Source organism: Ambystoma mexicanum, chromosome 2p (assembly GCF_040938575.1).
Source record: "Ambystoma mexicanum isolate Mex_15411 chromosome 2p, UKY_AmexF1_1, whole genome shotgun sequence".
NCBI classification, from domain to species: Eukaryota; Metazoa; Chordata; class Amphibia; order Caudata; family Ambystomatidae; genus Ambystoma; species Ambystoma mexicanum.
This window is the reverse complement of record NC_090923.1, coordinates 52,413,824-52,433,831: the sequence shown is the minus strand read 5'-3', so window position 1 is coordinate 52,433,831 and position 20,008 is coordinate 52,413,824. Positions and strand designations below refer to the sequence as shown.

Below are 20,008 nucleotides of genomic sequence, written 5' to 3'. Positions count from 1 at the left end.
GGCGGGGGCATGCTATCCTTCAATCAATCCTATCTAGATGCGACGCAGGCTAATGTTCACAATTCTAAGTGTGGCATATGCAAGTCTTCAGGTTTCGCATAGGTGCAGGCATGCTAACACTCAAAGTCCCATCCAGACGCGACGCAGGCCAATATTCACAACTCTATCTAAGTGTGGGCATGTTGACATTCAGGTTTCACCCAAGTGCGGGCATGCTAACATTCACAGTCCTATCTAGATGCGATGCAGGCTAATATCCACAATTCTATCCAAGTGTGGCCATGCTAATATTCACAATTCTATCTAAATGCGTCTGCCGGTCTGGATATGGTGCGTACGAGTGGATGAGTCACTTGAGGGCTTTCGCCTGGGTCTAAGTATGTGATCAGTCTCTGGAGCCTTCCTTTAGTGGCTATTTTCCATGATATCTTATGCTCTGTTGAGTGGTTGGTTCTTTGGGTTGAGTGTTTGTCCAATTTGAGAGTGGCTGAGGTTGGAGTTATTTTTAGCATTATTTTAAATTCTGGACAATCTAGTGCGTCTCTGTTGTGGTTGCACTGTGAAGAGCCATGAATTGAGGAGTTTCCTGAATGGTAGGTGGTTTGTTGTGTTCCGTATATTCTTATGTAGGTCATTCCAGGTTGTCGGTGCCTGGTGAGAGAAAGGATCCTCCTAGTTTTTTTCTGTTGTAGGGTTTTGGTTCCAGGCGTATGTCGGTGCTTGATCTTAGTGTTCATCGATTGATGCAGGCGTAGTTTGTCACTTAGGAATTCTGTGCCTTGTTTGTGTATTGCTCTGTGCGTGATGCACATGGACTTGAACTTTATTCGCTGTTTTAGTGGTAGCCAGTTTAGTATTTTTAGCACGGGTGTGATGTGTTCTTTTCTGGGTAGCTTGGAGGAGGAGTCTGGCTGCTGCATTTTGTATGCTTTGCAATTTTATTTTAGAAGTCGTTTGGGCATGCCCAGGGATAGGCTATTGGCATAGGCTAGTCTGGACATGATCAGAACGATGATGGTAAGTGTTTTGTTGGCGAACAACAGGAACGGTAGGAACCTTTTTGCTGCTTGCAGGAGGAAGAAACATTTGATTACCGAGTTTACTTATGGCTCTAGAGTGAGGTTGTTATCCATCAGGACTCACAGGTTTTTTACAGTTGATTATGGTTCTGGTGTGGTGCTGAGCTCTCTTGGCCAGGGGATGTAGTTGATGTCTCCTCACTTTTTTGAAACAATCTGTTTTGCCTGGGTTGATTTTGCGATGGTTGAGGTCCATCCAGCTGAATATGTCACAAAGGCAATTCGCTAGTGTGGTATTTGAGTATCGTCGGCTTAGTTGTAGCAGGTGAAGCTGCGTTTGGTGAGTTTGATTAATAGGTACATGTAGATGTTGAATAGAAGCAGGGAGAAGGGTGATCCTTGTGGTACTCCGCACGTGGAGTCTCTAGGTTTGGATTTAAAAGGTTTCATCCATACTGTTTCTGTTCGGTTTGTTAGGAAGGATTTGATCCATAGTAGGGCAGTGTCGGTTATCCCTAGTCCTTCTAATCTCTTTATGAGGATGGCATGGTTGAGTGTCGAAAGCTGCAGACAGATCAAGGAGAATCAGGGCAGCACTGTTGTCCGAGTCTGCGTTTGTTTTTAGGTTGTCCCATACTGAGAGGAGAGCTGGTTGTGCCTGGTCTAGTAGGCAATGCTCTTCTGTGAATTCTTGGGTTATTTTGTAGATGTACTTTTCTAGCAGTTTGGCTACGTAGGGTATGTTGGAGATGGGTCTGTAGTTGGTTAAGTCCTCTACGTTTCCAGTTGATTGCACTCCTTCCACAATTGTCACATACATGCTCCACCTGATGGACGCAGGGTTGGTTTTTAATTCACTGAAGGTATACCTGGCAGCTCTGTCAGCATACACCACCTCCCATAACAAGTTTTCGTGGTGGAAAGTACTAGTGGTTAAAGCCTTCATGGAAGGAGTAAAGAGACTTCAACCTCCAATTTCTAACCCACCACCAGGATGGGACCTTAATGTGGTGCCATCTAGACTCATGGGACCCGATTCGAGCCCATGCATAAAAGCAGTCTCAAACACCTGACTTATAAGACGGCCTTCTTAGTAGCAATTGCATCTATAAGAAGGGTCAGTGAAATTCAGGCTCTGTCAGTGCAGGATCCTTTCTTTACGGTTCATAAAGATAAACTGGTTTTATGTACACACCCTAGATTCTCACCCAAGTTTATTTCTAAATTCCACGTGAACCAGTCCATCAAGCTTCCGGCTTTCTTCCAAGACCCTCAAAGCTCGGCTGAGGTGAAACTACACACCCTAGATGTGCATAGTGCGGTCCTATACTATGTAAACGCAACCAGACCGCTAAGGAAAACAGACCAACTGTTTGTCTCCGTAGCTACAAGCAGAGGAGATTGCGTCTCTAAAGGTGCCATCTCTAAGTGGATTGTTAACTGTATCCAGCTGTGTTACCCTTTCTGAAAGAACTTTGCCTTTCACGCCAAGAGCCCACTCTACAAGAGGCATCGGGGCCACTCTGGCTTTCATCGCAAATGTACCCCTTGACACCATTTGCAAGGCAGCTACTTTGAGCTCTATTCACACCTTTACTCCGCACTACTGCATTGACACCCATTTCAAGACAGATACTCAAGTGGGAAAAGCGGTTCTAAGACATTTATTTGCTCATGTCCCTTCTCACATCCCACCTTCTTCTAACACTGCTTGCTAATCTATGCACAGCATGTGATCTAAGCAGATTCCACAAGCCTCAGAAGGGATACATTACTCACCGTAATCGTATTTCTGATGCTTGTATCTGCTTAGATTCACATGCGACCCACCCTTCCTCCCTCTGAGAGAAGGTGCATGGATGCTTGTAGTCTTATCTATCTGCTTGGATTATTTGTACTCGCGCTACTCCTCATGCTACCTCATGTCAGAAAAAATACAATCTGAGGGTCCTACACGCGTGAGGGATCATGGGTACAGTGGACGTCACACTAGGGATAGTATTACTGGCACGCCCTGTGTCGACGCCCATTGTAACCCAAGGCTCGAGTATCACCTATTATGTATCATGTCTTCACCAAGACACTGTTTCAGGACCATCTGGGTGTCACCTACACCAACTATGCAGATGACACCCACATCCGGATCCCACTTACTGGAGACTAGGATACCAACTTGGCCTTGGTGAACAAAATCTACCTAGTCATTCAGGCATGGATGGCCACACATGGTCTCTGCCTGAAAGGCAAGAAAGCAGAGCTCTTAATCTTAGGAACATCATGTTAATTTTAAAGGACATTTGTACCGTGTACTATCACCACCGGAGTGGTCCCATGGCAGCTCTGAAAGAGGAGGGGAGGTTGAGTTAGTGGGATGAAGCAGGAAAAGTGCAAGAGAGCAGTGATGTGCTGTTAGCGGCCTCAGCCCGGTGGGTCTGTTGGCCGGACCTGGGGTGTTTGCGGCCGGTAGTCGTAGTGTACTGTTGTGCAAGACTATGTGTGCTTTTGTTTTGTTGTTGCAATGTAGTGAAATTTGTGCAGGTTTGTTGTGCTGTAGGTTTTGATTGTGTTTGGTTTGGAGTTTGAGAGGTGTATGTAGAAAGGGAAATTGTTAGTAGGGTTGGTTAGTTTGTGTCTCTATCCTAGTTGAGGTGCTCGGCTTGCAGAGTCTCCCCTGATGCGGCTCTGTCCTGATCTGGGTCCGACTAGCATACAAGGTTACTTCCTCCTCTGGCTCCCACCTCTAACATGCTCCCCTTATCCTCCCTTCATACTCCTGTGGCTAGTGCACCTGTCAATGTCAACCTCTCAGGTAGTGTGGTGATTGCCAGAATCTCGACAATTCCACACCACTGTGGTACCTGGCGATAACTAAGGGTCGGGCTAAAGTGTTGGTGGGATGGTCTGGGGTAGTTGACTCAGTCTCCGTGCGTGCCGCCTGTGTTCCAGTCTATCCGGTGTCACCCATCCAGGTGCCGTGGGAGCTACCCTCCCGGCTCGGAGATGTCCGTCTTTTCCCCTTTAGTCATCCTTTTTCCGGTTTTGGTTTCCAGATTTAGTCTGTGGTGTTGAAGAGCCAGGTTTTTAGTGATTTCCTGAATTTTAGGTGATCTTCAGTGTTTATTATTTCTTTTGGGATGTTGTTCCAGGTTTTTGCGGCTAAGTGGTAGAAGGAGGTGCCTCCAAATTTTTTCTTAAGGTATGGTTTGAGTTCCAGGCAGATTCCGTTGCTTGATCGGAGGGGTCTCGTTGGTTTGTAGTCCGTTATTTACTTTTGTAGAAATTCTGCTCCTAGTCCGCTTATTGCCCTGTGCGTTCTGCACATTGTTTTAAAAGGTGATGCAATGTTTTACTGGGAGACAGTAGTGTTTTTAGGGCTGGAGTGATGTGGTCTCTTCTGGATAGTTTGAGGAGTAGTCTTGCTGCTGCATTTTGGATCCGTTGCAGTTTCTTCAGGAGGTATTCTGGTATTCTGAGGTAAAGGCTGTTTGCATAGTCGACTTTTGACATGATTAGGGTGACTATAGTGAGTGTTTTGTGCGTGAAGGAGAGGAAAGGTAGAATTCCCCTTGCCGTGTGGAGGAGGAAAAAGCATTTCTTCAGTGTTGCATTTATTTGTGGTTCCAGGGTTAGGGTGTTGTCCATTAGGACTCCCAGATTTTTTTACTACCTTCGATGGTGTTGGTCCGTTTCCCCATTTCCATAGGCCACGGGATGGTGGTTTCGTTCTCTTGGTCTTTGGATACGATCATGATTTCTGTCTTTCCTGGGTTGATTTTCAGGTTGTTGGCATCCATCCAGTTGAAGACTTCTTTTAGGCAGTCGATTAGGGTTGAATGGTCGGCATCAGTATCTTTGATTTTGTAGATGGTCTGAGTGTCATCTGCGTAGTTGTAACATGTAATGTTGTATTTTTGAAGATTCTGATGACCGGAGTCTGATAGATGTTTAAATATAGTGGAGATAGTGAGGATCCTTGTGGCACTCCATAGTCGTTAACTCGTGGAGTGGATTTGAAAGGCTTGATCCATACGGTTTCTGTTCTGTTCGTTAGGAATGACTTGGTCCAGCGTAGTGCTGTGTCAGTTATGCCTAGGTCTTCTAGTCTTTCGGTCAGGGTGTCGTGGCTAACTGTGTCAAAGACTGCGGAGAGGCCGAGCAGAATAAGGCTGCAGTAGTGTTTGAGTCTGCGTTAGTTTTTAGGTCGTCCCAGATGGATAGTAGCGCTGTTTCCGTTCCTCTCGCTGGTCTGAAACCGATTTGAGCTTGGTCCAGCAGGTGGTTTTTTCCAACTTGTTCTTGGGTTAGTTTATATAAGTAGGATTCTAGAAGTTTTGCTGGGTAGGGGATGTTAGAGATCGGCCTGTAGTTGGAGGGGTCATCTACGTCACCACTAGTGTTTAAGAGTGGCTTGATGTATGCTGATTTGAAGATCTTCGGTACAGTCCCTGTTGATAGTGATAGATTTAGAAGGTTTCTGTAGTGTTCTGGTGGCGATCCTTGAGCGAGGATTGATTTGTAGATGTCTGGGGGGCAGGGTCCATGGGTGATCCCGGTTTCTTGCTACGTTTTACCAGCATTGTGAATGCCTCTGCTGATCATCCAACATTAACAAACTTAGGAGTAAGTACTCAGCCTTCAATATCAATGGCATTGACATTAATGTGGTTAAGGAGGTTAAAACGTTCTGTTTCTACCTAGATTCAACTCTCAGCCTAGGTCAAGAAGTTAAGGCTACTGCTTCAGCAACAGCCTACACCTGTAAGTTGATACAGGCTTGCAAACCATTCCCTTCTACTGAAAGTTGCACTACGTTAGCAAGAGCCTTAATTCTATCCAAAATTGATTATTGCAATGCACTTTACTTAGGGGTGAATAAATACATTGTCAATAAACTATACTTCAAAATAATGCCCTCAGAACTGAACTCAGTATACCGAGGAGACAACATATCTCAGAGGCTAGACGGAATATCAACTGGCTCTATTAATGACCGAATCCAGTTCAAAACTGTCTCGCTTAACTATAAAATGCCTCAATAATTCAGCCCTACTAATTACCAGAGAACTTTATCAAAAAAACATCTGCACGCCATACGAGGTCAGCCAACTCTTGCTGCCTCACAGTTCCAAGATTTAATCTGAAAAAAACTGGAGGCATGAGCTTTCCTGTGATGGAGGCCCAACTGTGAAACTCGCTTCCTACTGCCTTGAGAACTGACCAGTCATTCTACAGTTTTCGGAAAAACACTGTAAATTGGCTCCTCACTAAGAACTTATGAAGTGTTTGTGGCTATTCCAAGTCACCTTTTCACTGCACAACTCGGCCTCCGTTATGTAAATTAATGTAAAGCAAACCATGTACTTGTTTCACTTGTATACAATGTCTGTAAATGTTTCGTACTTACAGTTCGCAATACTCCTAACTGTAAAGTTGAAAACTGATTCGTGTATTCAATGTCTGTAACTATACATGTAACGGAAACCATGAAACTTACTTGTAATGCGCCCAGACATCTAAGGGTTTGGTGCGCTTTATAAATTAACAAAGGAGACTTTGCAGCTGAAGTAAAAGGGTTTAATTAATTTCAAATAAAAAAAAAATTGTCAGCACAGAACCACGAAGCATCAGTAGCTCTCCAGCAGAGATTAAGCATATGCAGCAGGTATTGAAGGGATGTTGGGAGAGCAAACAAAAGATCAGTTGTGAATTAATAGACATGCTGCAATTTTGTTTGTGGTCATCTTTTAGGTGACCTACAGAACAAGCCTAATCAAGGGGAGTTCAGAAGGCCAGGGCAATAGAACAAACCTGCGTGTGTTATTGCTTCCACTTCCCCTTGTGTTTGCCAGCTTGATAGTTGTAACTTAATGATTGTTAGGCTGGCAGGCTGGGGAGGGGGGGGGGGGGGCACTATCATCACTCCTGCAGATATTTGAGCTGGACCAGACAAGCAGCCAGACAAGGGAAACTATAGAGAAGGACAAGAAAAGGCATTTTCTATTGAAGAAAGAAGAAACCCCCCCCTCCCCCCCCGCCCATGCACTTTCGCTACTGTCAGATGGTGAAGTCTGCACCCACTCGTTGCTGAGTCGAGAGGAAGTCTTCAGACGACAGACATAGCACCAGTGGAGGGACTTCGAGTACATGTCGAAAGCTGAACTGTAGTTTGAATAATCGAATAGCAATATATCCGTAGCACAAGGTTTGCATTACATGACCAACCAGTATGGTGGAAAAAAATCATCTGGGGGACAACAGGTGAAGTATCTTGGGTGCACTACACATCACAAGATTCAGAAGTATATTAGTAGTTAATGTTTTTTGTGTTACTGACCTGTTCGCTTCTTGCTAAGAGTGTGTCCAAGGGCTAAATTAACTGTTCATCCATTCTGCCTAACTTGCATTAAAAGTGCTCCAAGTGTGCTTAATTGAACAAATTCACCACTCTCGTGCTTTCCCAAATCTAAGCCTTGCTGTTCAGTCACAATACTTAGACACATCTGGCTATATATTCGTGTTGGTCCCAGTTTTCTCAGAATAGGGTAGCTCTCAGAACTCTACAGGACCGATGCTGAAAATCCATCTTCACAGAATATGAAACTTGCATAGCCTGTTAAACTGCAAAACTACATGAATACACAAACATTTCCCCAACTAGGCATAGGTTATGTTACAAAGAAGTGGTTACTACACGTGCTGGTGCTGCTGCCCACCCCTGAACTAAGTTTGCAGACTAAACTACAGGTACAGTTCTGTGCTCCAGCAATTTCTGTAGCTCAAACAATTACATGCTATAAAATGTATCAAATGCTAATATTAGGGTTTTTGAGAGTGGTGGACCAAGCTTGGAAAAGCAACGAATCGCTTCAAAACCAGAGGGGGAAGAACATGGTGTGGGGGAGAGGGGAAGAGGAACAAAGGAGTGAGGCGCTCGCAGTGGAAGGTGAGAAGCTTGTCAGCAAGTGGTCTACAAGCAACCATGGGAAGAAACAGTAGGGATAGAATTACCCAGCCTCAGGTAGGGTGGTTCGTGGCCGGTGTGTGGATGCAGGTGTCTTGTGAAGAGCCATTCCTTGAGGGCATTGCGCTCCAACCTGAACCGTGGCAGCAAGGTGGCTAGTCCGATGTTGACTGGAAGGAGGTTCCGGACTCTATGCGCAAGACCACCAAGAAGGGCAGTTATAAGATAAGATTTGGTGCAGTCACCCACCTTTTGGTATAGGTCTGTACTACACAAGTTGGTAGTGCAACTGAGCAGCCAGGCCCATCTTCAAGAGGGGTAAATGTGTGGTGTACAGGAAGTAACCAAGTAACCAAGTAACCAAGTAACCAAGTAACCAAGTAACCAAGTAACCAAGTAACCAAGTAACCAAGTAACCAAGTAACCAAGTAACCAAGTAACCAAGTAACCAAGTAACCAAGTAACCAAGTAACCAAGTAACCAAGTAACCAAGTAACCAAGTAACCAAGTAACCAAGTAACCAAGTAACCAAGTAACCCTTACACTCAAGGTTTCAGTTATAAATATTTATACATCAGCTTTAGTTTAGTCTTTAAAAAAAAAGCATTTCTTTTGCAACAGTCAAGCAAACTTTGGAATCAGTGTACAAAGTCAATATTTGGTCATGGCAATACATTTCTGCTACACCCTGAAAGATAGTCTTGCATTTATCTTGCACACCAATATCCTTTAGACTCTTGGTTTCAAGAAGGAAGTGTTCGGGGAAATAGAAAGGTTAGAACATACTTTCTTATAATGTGAAAACAGTTTGAATCCTCCAATGAAGTCTAGATAAGCTTTTCCCAGCAGTAAAAGTGTTCAACGAATTATAACCTATGATGGGACAAGAAATGCCAATAGATTCGGAAGGGTGACTTGAAGGAGCTTAGACAGCCAAAATCAATTGGACCAAGTCAATAATTAAGCCTGTGCAAGGGGAGCTGAGCTCAACTCCAAAAGGAAAGCCAGTGCACTTCTCAAGTGAGAAAGCATGACTTATGGCAATAAGTTAAGTACCCCAAACCCCCACAGTACCTCTGTTTTGAAGAAAATGTTCCAGCTGGATTCCTCCTTGCTACAGCCAAGCAGAAACTTGTTCCTGGGCCTCAGTCGTGGGGTCAAGAGGGAGGTGGTTTGGCAGGCTCCTGCAGATGTACTCAGGGATTTTTATTAGATTCAGCAGCTCTTCGTGGTTTCAGTGCCTTTCAAACAGCACTGATGCAGAACGAATATCCCCAGTTGGACTTTCCTTGATCCCTCAGTCCTGGACTCTGGTGAGGGTACTCTGCATTTCCTGCTTCTGGAGGAAATGCAGTGTACCTTAGTATGCTCCTGGAGCTTTTGGCCATATTCGTACCGCGGAGGACTTTGCACTTAGTAATGGACACTCGACCCCTGTCATTGGGCTTCTGCAGCACTGGAGAGGCACAGCAAGTCAGTGATTGTGTCAAAGGGGTGTTGGTCTCAAGAGCTGGTTGGTCCCACCAGTCCAAGGGGAGAAGTAGTTCCATCCAGAGCTTCTGTCGATTTGAAAACCGAGGTCAGCACAGCAGCAGGGCTTCACCGGGCACTGAGTTCCAGGAGGTTGCAGCGGGCTTCTCTTCACGGTTTCTTCTTTGGATGTTTCTTCCAGTGTTCGACTCTGCCTGTAGTCCCAAGAACCTCGCACTTTAAGCTTGTTCTCATTCATTCACAGCCCTGGGCTGTCAATCAACCAGAAGGGTGGCTGTCCTTCCCGGACAGGCTGCCGGACAATCAGGACTGGTTTAATTCAGGGACACCTAAAGACAAAGGACAAGGGAGTTTCGGGACCACCCCAGACACACTGGAGCCAGGGGTGGGCCTTAGGGCTGAAGCCCGCCAAAGGTGAAAAACACACAAAGGGCTCAAACCGGTCTCAATTTAGAGCAAAAAGCCAAGAAATACTGTATAACCAGAAAATGGCAAAAAAAAGATGGGCGCTATTTTGACCAAATGATAACTCATGGGTGCTGTACTGCAGCTGAGGTTTCAACCTGCGGTAAAAATGCACACAGGTAGTTAGAAGTAAACCACTGCCAGTCATTTAAAGTAGTAAGGGTATCAAAAAATGTTACATGAGAGCTAGGTAACCCCCCCAGCACTCCACATAATTTGGTGTGTGCTGGACCTAGAAAGTAAAAAGGTAAGTAAGATCAATTTCATCGTACTATTCTTGGGAACAGTAGTTTACCCAAGAAAAGGTATTTAAACCTTAAGAGAAATCCAAGAGATTTCTCAGTGACACTGAACCGAGGGTGCTGTGTCTCACTACACAAAAAGCAGATGCCTATGGAGTTTCAGACTCCAACAACAGTAAAAACAAAATCCTAGTGAGGGAAAAACATGGAGTGAGAAAAAGGTCCAACTCACACGAGTTAAAATTAAAAAGTCTGAAGTCCAGCAAAAGAGCTGGGTGTCTCCAGGGTAGAAGGGAATTAATGCAAATTAAAATTCCCCAACACCAGCCTTCTGTTGAGGGGAAAGTAGACAAAATGAAACTACATTTACGGTCAGCAAAATAGCAAATTATCAGAAATGACAAGCGTCAAAGCATGGAGAGAATACCAGTTTAAAATGTTTGTAGGGCATGTGCAAAAGCATTGCAGCTGATTATGCAAATCCAGAGAAGATGCAAAGTCAAAGATGGGGAGGAATACAATGGTCAAGCCCACGATGGTTCTAGTAAAGCATAAGACGTGTGCACACTAAAAAGTAATATACTTGAAAACGGATAACTATAAGAGTAGAAGCTATACTATATACCTTAATTTTCTTGGCCTTTGGAGCAGCACGTGCCTTCTCTGCGCTCTTCTTTCGCTTTTTGGGCTTTGTTCTTCGGACCCGATTGACTGTGAGAGTGATACTTGTAGGTGTGTGCTGTGTTGCTGTATAGAGTACTGTGGAAGGGGACAGTTCTTCATCCCAGCTCTCAGTCGCACTGCTTTCCCCACCTGCTAGGAAGTGAAAGCAGGACTCAATGAAAGTGCACAACTGTCCAGCTTTTTGAACATGTCCTACCCACCCTTCTGCACTATGGAACAGCAGTGCAAACATTGAAGATTATCCGTTTTCTACTTACAAAGTTTTGCAATTAAAGAAAATAAAAGTGTTGGAGAAAGACCAACATGGATCAGTGCATCAAAACATTTGACTGGCAGGTTACTTAACTAATAATTGTTTTCCAGCATGGGTTCTGCATGGATTCACATGTTACTGAATAATTCCTGTCACCAAGCCCGGAATCCTCAGTAAAAATGAAAGCAGTTTGTTTTTAACCTTAAAAAGCAATGCTCCTCTATAGTCTATCAATTTACTTTGGATCACACGCCCGAGCCAATTACACTCATCCTTATAAGCTCGAACCCTTGTGGCCCTCTTCAAATTTGGTAACACGTAAAGTGGCAGTATGAACCAAGAAGAGCCGTAGAGGTGTGGGAGGGGTTGCCACCGATGGTGGAGAACAAGAGTTCCAGATAAGTAACTTGTTCCTTCTCCAGCATGGGGTCTTTCATGGATTTGCATGCTCAGGATTACGATAAAGCAGTACATATACACAACCATGGGAGGTGGCAAGGCTCACTGAAGCAATACACTTACCCTAGAACAGACTCTGCTCAAACAAACCAGTTGTGTAGCACCGCTTGTCCAACCGGGGACTCCTCCCTGAAATCCCTTTCAACACAGATTTTTGTGCAGGTGTGGGTAGACCTCCACATAGCAGCCCAGCAGATGTCAAGCAGGGTACACCAGACAAACACGGTTGTAGCTGTGATGGCTTTGGTGAAGTGGGCTCTCGGCTGGTCTGAGAGCAGACTGTGGGCCAGACAATTGCAATGCATGATACAGCTGGAGATGGAAGTCTTAGACAGGAACCCTTCCTGTGTCACACAGGTCCAAAACGGACGAACAGCAAGAGGTCTTCCAAAAGTCTTTTGTGCGTGCCAATGAACTTCAGGGAACAAATCACATCCAGCAAATGCAAGGCCTTTTTAGCAGGCGGCGAAAGGGCCCCGAAGAAAACTGCGAGCACCAAAGACTTGTTGAGATTAAAGTCTGATGGAACATTCGGCATGAAGGAAGGGTGAGTTTACAGAACAAGTGGCGTGGAAGGACAAAAATATAGGCGTACAGGAGAGGGCCTGTATCTCCCTGTTCCACCTGTCCGAGGGGATTGCCACCAGGAAGTCTGTCTTCCACAACAAACTTCAAAGGAGCATGATGCATTGGTTCAAACGGAGGCCCCATGAGCCCACAGTATCGCATTCAGTTCCCAAACCAGGGCAGGTGCTTTCACCGGCAGGTATGTCCTGAAGAGACCCCTTGATGAACTCCTTAATGAGCCTGTGCAACCACAGCAAGAACTTGCCCGGGGCCGGTGTGTAACTGGTTACAGCGGGTAAGTGGATCTTGAGACGCAAGGGCAAAACCATCCATGGCCAATAAGCACGTACGGGAAGAGCTGCAGTGCAGTGACGCGCAGTGGCAACGTTTTCCATACCCACCGCCCCCACACTGAAGCGCTTCAGTTTGTGCCTGTAACAAGACAATGTAGAGGGAGCCCTGGCCAGGATCTTCTTGTACCAAAGGTAGAAAATAGTGTCAACATTTTAAGGCTGCAGGAGCCAGGCCATGAGGCTCAGCAACGCTAGGTTGTGGTGCAGGATTGACCCTCCTTCTCTGGAGAGGTTCAGATGTGGAGCAGTTGTATGGCCGGAAACCAATGACTGCGGTAGGATCATTTGCAGTGGAAACGGCCGAGAGTGTTGATCCCACATAACAGTGGAATTGGAGTGAAAGCGTAAAGTAAGAGATCCCTCCCAAGGGAATGAAAAAGCATCCCCCTAGGGTCCTCGGCAGAGGACATCTGTTGGCACACTTGACACTGATATGGCAGTCGAGCGCATTGACCAGGTCGATCTGAGGAACACCCGACTCACTGAAGGGGCACAACACTTGCTTAAGCTCATATTCCTGGTAGGACTGCGGCTCCGTGCTGGTAGAGTCTGCAATTCTTGATGGGATGATAAACGTGCATTGAAGAATGGCCCAGTGTCAGACGGGCTTCAAGGGAGAGAGCAGGGAGCAAATCCCAGCCAGTTTCCTGATGTAAAACATGGTGGTGGTGTTGTCCAGTAAGACACGCACCACGTATCCCTGGAGCGGAGGCTGGAAAGACTGGAGGGCCCAGAAGACTGCAGCAGTTGCAGGACATTTATATGAAACTCATTTTCTTCCCAGTACTACAGGCCTCTGGTGTGAGGTGGGGTAAAGTGGGATATGAAAATACTAAGAGGGGTCTCATCTGAAGACTGCAAAAAGGGTCCAGATGGATACAGGAAAACATCTCCAGCAGCAACTTGATGGACCGGACTGTTGAAACGTACGCGGTCGAGAGCTGTCAGACTTTACCCTTTCTTCTGAGAAAGTCGCCAGGCACGAAACTGTCGAGTCAGGCGCCTAGAAACAGTCTTATGAGATGCACCATGCAGGACTTCAGATAGTGGATCGAGAACGCTAGAGAAGTCAGAAGCTGTATGGACTCCGCTGGGTTTCCAGCGGGTGGGAGTGGGTCCGGATGAGCCAAACATCCAGGTAAGGGTAGAGGTGGATTCCTTTGTGGCACAGATGTGCTGACACTGGGGCCTTGAACTGGTAATATCTCCCCCATGGATGACAAAATGTAGGAACTTCTAGTGTTTGCAATAAATGGGGACGAGTAATTACACGTCCTCAAAGTTGAGTAGCCAGAAAATCCCCTTTCTCCAGCTGGTCAATCATGTGCTACAGAGTGACCATCCTGAACTTTCAGGATTTGAGGAACTTGAGGGGTCGCAAGTCTAAGAGAGGTCGCCACCCTCCAGACTTCTTACCAGAAAGTATCGGCAGTACATGCCAGAGATCCATAGGCGCTGAGGGACTAGTTCTATTTCCCCTTTGAGTAGCATGGCCTGAAAATCCTGCAACAGCTGGGCCATGTGCAATTCTTGCTGCGCGACAGCAGGGATTCGGGCGAACTTTCTTGAAATTCTAAAGCATGCCCTTGCAGAAGAACTTCCAGCACCAATTTGTCTGGAGATCTTTAGCCACCGATTGACACATTTTGATATCCTGCCTCCCACTGGGGTGCGTAAGTAGGGCCTGGATGGGGCAACAACACTGGGTACCACTGCTGTAGGCCTGGGAGTGACCCCTATAAGCCTCCTGGGTGGTGGAGTGGGAGGGCCAACGAGAAGGGGTGGTGTAACCCTTGGACAATCTGGAGGATTCAATCTGGAGGACTGTCCTTCTCTGCTGCAGGGTCCCCAGAGAGTGGGCCAGCTCCATCGGTCTTGATGGCTTTTCCAAACCGGTGGTACCCATCGAACAGTGTGTTGATGGCTTTGGTCTGTAGAAAATTGTGGCCTTTAGAAAACTTTGGCATTGGGAGAGCCACACCATTCCCCATCTAGCTTAAGCCAGATTCTGCTATCTCAAGAACGACAGTGATGGTTGGAAGCTACTTCTTCCTGGAATAGGGCCAACGCTTCCTACTTCTTCCTGGAATACTACTTCTTCCTGGAATAGGGCCAACGCTTCAGCCTTCTTGTCGTCATGGAGGAAGTCAAGGATTGGACCCCAGCTTGTACTAAAGCCCCCTGTCGTACCTGGACAGGAGGGCTAGGGAGTTGGCGGCTTTGATTGTGGAGGCTAAGCTTCACTGCAACATCAAGCTTCTTGCATTCCTGATCCAGAGGAACCATGGACAACTAAGAGGGGTTGGAGGACCTCTTCCTGTCGGTGGCCGATACCACAGAGTCCGGTGAAGGCTCAGACCCGAGGTACTTGAGGGCCAAATCTGGAACCCGGTATTTCTTCACCAAATGGTCACTTTTAGCAGGCGTGGTATTCATAGTCTTCATGACTACCAAGCCATCGTCCCATGTGTCATCCAACAAAGGGACCGATGCGATAGTCTACTTAGCGGACTCCCGCTGTTGAAAAAGGAAGCCCTCTTCTGGCACCAGGTTAAAGTGTGACAGCTTTAGAGGTTGAGAGGAAAGCGCTTATTTCATCTGGGGGAGAGGCACTGGAGGGGTCACAGACATCCAGAGGATCCCCATCCACGGAAACGTAGTCAAACTTATCTGTGCAAGTACCGGTGGGGTCTGCGTCCGTGGCAATGTGTATGTGTGAACTGCTCCTCTGCCACAGGGAGCAGAGCCCCTAATCACTGGCCAAGGGGTAACAAGTGCCGCATGAGGCGGTGTTGGCCGATGCCAAAGCTGGCTTGGGGGACTCTTGGCTGTACCAGGTACAAGGGCAGTGGGCAGAAATGCTGAATTTCAGCTGCAGGGTGGTTAGGATGTCCAAGGACATGTGTCTCGGCGCAGGAGCAGCCGTTGGAGTAGGAGCAGGAGCAGGGCCTTGGAGGGATCAATGGTTGGAGAATTCCACGGGTCAGTGATTCCTCATAAGGCAGGGGCAGAATAGGACAGGGTTCCCCATGGCCACCCTTCCTGATCTGAATAGCAATCTTCAGGCAGGTCCCCTTCGCAACTGGTGTAGAAGGCAGATCACTTTCTGGGGATCCCATAGGAGCCAGAGCAAAGAAGGAGACCGCTTCGGTGGGCCTGGGCAGGAATTCCAGAACTGGAGGCGTGTCCATCACCAGATCAGAGCCGGTCTGAGGAAAAAGGCCATGACAAGGGTCTGCAGAGCAGGAATGGGAGTCTACTGGATCGTTATAGGGAACGTTGGTGCAGATCTACGAGAAACAAATCCTGGGCATAGTGATAGTTGTAGAGGTAAAGGTGACTGTCAAACCTTTCGGCACAGCGGCCGCTGAGGGAAGACATGTTTTTGCGTACTTTGCAGACAAATTAGTCGACGGTCTTGATGGATGAAGTTGAGGTCAAAGTACACGTGTTGATGACATTGGAACTAGTGACAGATCCTTAGAAGATCTGCTTTTCGACCATGTTTGGGCGACAAGGTTAGCGTTATCCTCGCGGGTGGGGAAAAAAGCCACCACCAGGCAGGCTAACCGTTGACTGTTACAACCCTTCTCAGAACTTGCAGCCACAGAGACTGTTGAAGAGGAAGTTTGAGTGTGGGATTTCACCTTTTGTTGGATCTTGGCAGAGGAAGCATCCTCAAAAGGACCTCAACCTCTTCTTACTAAAGGGAGTATATGGTCAGTGGACCGGCCAGCCCTTGAAGAGCCATAACTATACCCCGAAGCCATGTCCAAGGCATTCCCCTTCCTCCATCCATGCCACCAAACTCTGGTGATGGTTCTTCCGTGTCTTCGACGAAAAAAAGACTGGCAAATTGAGCATCTGATCGCATTGTCGTCAGGATGAAGACAATACATACACTGGAGGTGTCAATCCTCGATTGAGATATTCTTCAGGCCGCAGCTTACACAGGACCTGAAAACATTTCTGTGGCATTCGCCATAGTCTAGGTGCAGGCCCAAGCCCAGTCCTGTAGCACCACGGGCTGAAGATCCGTCTTGGATTGAAGATCGTAGCAGACAATGGGTCCCAGCTACCGGCAGTCGCCGCTTGACTTCATTAAGAGATGGAGAATTTCTTCAAAAACTAGCAAAAAGTCAATTTAAAGAGCGAAGCATGAGGCCTCTACCAACAATAGAAATGTGCAGTAAAATCTGAAGATGGCCAGCAGGGGGTGGAGCTTAGGACGAAGAGCGTCATAGGCTGGGGGCAGCACAACCCAAAGACACTGACAAGCTATATAGGAGGCTAGCAGTTTAAAGTTTGAAGCAAACAGCTTTCATTTTACTGAGGATTACCAGCCTGATGACTGGGAATATTCAGGAGCATGAGAATCCATGCAAGACCCCATGATGGAGAACAGCACTTCACATTCACTAATCAGCTGGAATTAGAATAGTATGAAACTCATTTAACAGGGTGAATATTCTGTGGGTCAACCATTAACCAAGAGCATGGAAAATGCCACTGTTATCATCTAGATTGTATTCAAATAATGCCATGATTGAGGAAATTCACGAAGATCAGTCAGGTCTAGAGTCAAAGGATTTCCACTTGCAGCAACTATTCCTGCCACAGCATTCACTTTCAAGTGAACCAGTGAATTATGAAAGTGATCCTCTAATACACTGTAGCATGTTCAAAGCTGCTGTCTCTCATAGCAGCTGGTTGCAAGTGGAAAAGATGCAATACAAAATGAGACTTGAAAAAGTGGACCTCTAAAGCTACTAAAGAAAGTAGTTCACACAATGATGCAGGCTTGAGGTTCAGCATCGCTGTCAGAAACTAGAATTACTATTGGCCAACAATTGCACAGAACAGTTTACGAGTGGATTTCAGACTTTATTTCACAGTGGCGATCACTCACTCTACAGAATTTACTTTAGCTGAGATTTGGGCATGACATGTTGGTCTTCAACCAATAAGTGCTCTAAAACAACATTCGACAACTCATAACTTGGCTGCGATTTTAAAGTGCTACTGCAGAGCACTTGAAGCACGTACTTCAGAGGACCCAAGATGCATAGGACATGTCTCCATTACCCTGAAGGTACTATGAACAACTTTTCTGCAAGTGCTCTAGGCACATAAAGAGACTGCTATATAGCTGGATAAGCTAGTATCACGCTGTCTAGACGTGAACAGTAAGCTCCTTACAAAAACAATAACTGCTCAGTAAAAATCAGATTGAAGCCAAACCAGTGTTCTGTACAAACTTCCCAGGAGACCTCCAGCCTCTTTTCCTTTGCAGATGGGGAGCAGGTGCAAGTGGATCTAGGTTACCTGGCTAAAGTATCAGCAACCTTCTTAGCCCTACCCTCTTCCTTCCTGCTCTTAACTCTTAGGGCAGAAGGGCAGACAAAGAAAAGGGCAGACAAAGAAAAGGCCAATTCCTGTTTAGACCAGGACCACCCAGGGCCTGCACACCTGCTCAAACAGTGGGTAAGCATGCACCAACATGGGTTTACTCCCTATGTCCCCACAGGCCACCCGCCCCCCTCTCGTCCCCCTGCGAGGTTTCCTTGTACCCCGCTTCCTTCTTGCACACAGGTGTCTGTTTTGCTGGATTCATCTACCATACTCCCTCTCACCTCCTTTCCAGCCTACTTCTGTAGGAGTCTGTCCTGATACATTATGGTTTCACCATGACCGTCTTGGGGCCAATGCTGGATTTGACTTTTATGGGCTAATTGATTCACGGTGCATCACCCTTTCTTAACTCTCATGCTGAGCTTCCTTTGCATCTTGTACTCATGGTGGCCCTGAATCCTGCTGTTCCCATTTTCATCTTGTAGCCTGGCTTGCAACATTCTTTGTTACTACCGACTTCTGTAATTGTATTTGCGCTCCCCTCTGGCTTCTCCACTCTTGACTTCTTACTCTGTTCTCTCCTCCTCTACCTTTCTCCCTTTCCCCCCGGCCTCCCATCTCCTCCCCTTACTTTCTTCTATGCACTTTATCAGAATTGTCCGTGGACCTAGTATGATAGCAACCTAGTCTATCTCCTCCCTCCCTCCCCTAACTTGTTTTTCCTCCCCTCCATCACTATCTGAAATGTTGTCAGGCCTAGTACAATAGTCGCTTGTTTTGTTCCTCTCCTCCCTTTCTGCAGCCCTCCCTCACCTTTTATTTTTCTCCAGCTCCACCAGAAATGTTGTCAGGCCTAGGATGGTAGTCGCCAGTGTCCCCATTTCCTTCCCACTCTCCCCCTTCCCTTCCATATCTATGTCTTAGCTCTTGCACCATCTGAAATGTCAGGCCGAGTACGATGGTTAATTTCACATCCCTACTGTTCATGGCCTGTAAGAATGTCATTGTATTTTCCCTTGTTCCCTCCCTTGCCTTGAAGCGCTTTGAAACGTGTATAGGCACTATATAAATAAACCTTTATACCTTATATATCAGAGCACATCAAAAAGGGGAGCCAAAAGGGCTGCAGTTTAAAGAAATCCCTCATAAAAACATCAAAACTCGTTTAATTGCATTTTGTAATATGACATCTCCAAGATTCTCTAGTTCAGCATGGCCATATCCGATTACAACACTAAACATGTGTATTTTTACATATTGAAATCTTTTGCACCAGTGACCAGTTCAAAAGTACTAATTACTAATTAAAATACCAGTAAAGCATTTTTGACCAAATAGTAAATTGGTTTCGCTTACTACCATATGCATTGTGTACCAGAACATGCCATCGGTATCTGCATGTAAATGCCTTGTTTCATATGCCTAAGATTCCTGTATTCGACATGTATCATATGCCTAAGATTCCTGTAACAGCGTCACGATGCCCATGGGCTGCTGCACACTTTATAAATGAAGAAAATAAATGAAAGTACTAATACGATACGAGTCATGTATAACAAGCCTGTACACAAGTGTTTCTAGGTGCAACAAGACAAGGTAGGCCTTTCCAGAGGGAGGCTGCTGCAGAGGAGAGAGATTTATCTCCCACTCTGCACCGAGAAGCGTCTTGACGATCAGAGTTAGAGGTAGCTGAACTAAGTGTTCAAGAGGTTTGGGAAGAGTTGGCTGTAGTGCAACTGCAAATGTTCTTATTTTCTACTTTAAACCTAGCAGTTTTTGGGTGAACCACTGCCCTCTTCAAAATAAAACATCTTGATCCTTTCACGAAAACTATAAATGGGAATAATGAGCCACATTTAACCAGCTTAAAATTTGAATAGAGACTAACAGAAAGCATTTGTAATCATTTTTCTTACCAGATACATTATCCTGTTTCCTACGAAGCCTGATCACTTTACCCCTGTTCACGCCCCTGAAAAATAAAGACAGCATAATTCAAGACATGCATTTGGCATATATCTAGCATAAACAAGCGCTGACCATAACTCTCTAAAGGTTACTCACCATAGTCTAATGCACTTTTATCTATAGGCTGTATTCCTCGGTTTGTGGGGTCATCTGATCCAGAGACTGAATCATGCCCACTTTTCACAGTACATCTT

At 46.0% G+C, this 20,008-nt stretch overlaps 1 protein-coding gene across 5 annotated transcripts in view; it reads right to left on the bottom strand.

Annotated features, from left to right (window-relative positions):
• SETD5 (SET domain containing 5) overlaps positions 1–20,008 on the bottom strand; it is an 875,459-nt gene that overhangs the window by 456,266 nt on the left and 399,185 nt on the right. For 3 of the 5 annotated variants that reach the window (XM_069643234.1, XM_069643237.1, XM_069643236.1), the window contains exons 7-8: positions 19,763–19,818; positions 10,804–10,994 (exon numbers count right to left, since the gene is read on the bottom strand). In XM_069643234.1, the coding sequence (XP_069499335.1) occupies positions 10,804–10,994; positions 19,763–19,818 (247 nt within the window). The remainder of the gene's footprint in view (positions 1–10,803; positions 10,995–19,762; positions 19,819–20,008) is intronic. The other 2 variants (XM_069643235.1, XM_069643238.1) reach the window with 1 other exon arrangement.